The 855-nt window shown below is 59.9% G+C and overlaps 1 protein-coding gene across 1 annotated transcript in view; it reads right to left on the bottom strand.

Moving 5' to 3' along the window:
• The window catches only part of VOLCADRAFT_86001 (uncharacterized protein), a gene marked incomplete at both ends in the record, with an annotated part of 4,925 nt that overhangs the window by 1,559 nt on the left and 2,511 nt on the right, over positions 1-855 (bottom strand). Inside the window, one exon of the mRNA XM_002945685.1 lies at positions 467-550. Within this exon, the coding sequence (XP_002945731.1) occupies positions 467-550 (84 nt within the window). The remainder of the gene's footprint in view (positions 1-466; positions 551-855) is intronic.

Raw genomic sequence — 855 nt, 5'->3', positions numbered from 1 at the left:
GAGTGTGAGCGAGTGAACGCGAGCGGGCGGGTGAGAGAGTGAGTGAGTGAATGCGGGCGGGCGGGCGGGAGAGTGAGTGAGTGAGGGCGGGCGGGAGAGTGAGTGAAAAAGCGTGTGAATCATTGTATGTTGGCAATGTAAGAAACAACAAAAAAAATCGTCTGCCGGTGGGCAGGCCGGGGCTTTGGGCCCGGGACCGACCGATAGACTGACAGACAGACAGACAAACGGACTGAGCGGTTCCTGCGCGGGTTCAGCCCAGATGGGTTCAGCAGACCCCTTCAGTGACCCTCCCTCTTTCGAACCGCAACAACAACAACAACAATAACAATAACAACAAGTCGCTGCAGCTGCTGTAACAAAATCTGATTTCCTAAACCCCAGTGCCCCCAATCCCTGTTGCTAGCATCATCAACATACTGCCGCCCACACCGAGCCGCCGCCGCCGCCGCCTAAACCGCCATACCTGGCCTTTCAGCTCTATGCTGTACAGGTGCACTCGAGTCAGTGACGTCAGCTGCTGTAACGCACACCAGCCCTCCTCGCGCGTCTGTGATAGGACCCACCACCACCACCCGCCGGGGGTAAGGGGGGTGAGAGTTGGGAGTTGGGGGAGGGGGAGACGGGAGGAGGGATGGGACCTAGGGACTTCTACGTCTTCTTCTTCCCCTTAAGTTCCCCGGGGGGGGGAGGAGGAGTCTCACGCACCCAGCCACCCACCCGCACACCCAGATTTTCACCCTGCTGTAAAACACCCTCCCATACACACACACGTGTAACCCACGGCCCCTTTTTCCTTTCCCCCCCCGCTCACCCCAACCCCCCCCATGACCGGCACCTCCATGCCCCCCCCCC

This window comes from Volvox carteri (genome assembly GCF_000143455.1).
Source record: "Volvox carteri f. nagariensis unplaced genomic scaffold VOLCAscaffold_1, whole genome shotgun sequence".
NCBI lineage: Eukaryota > Viridiplantae > Chlorophyta > Chlorophyceae > Chlamydomonadales > Volvocaceae > Volvox > Volvox carteri.
This window is presented reverse-complemented; position numbering and strand designations above follow the sequence as displayed.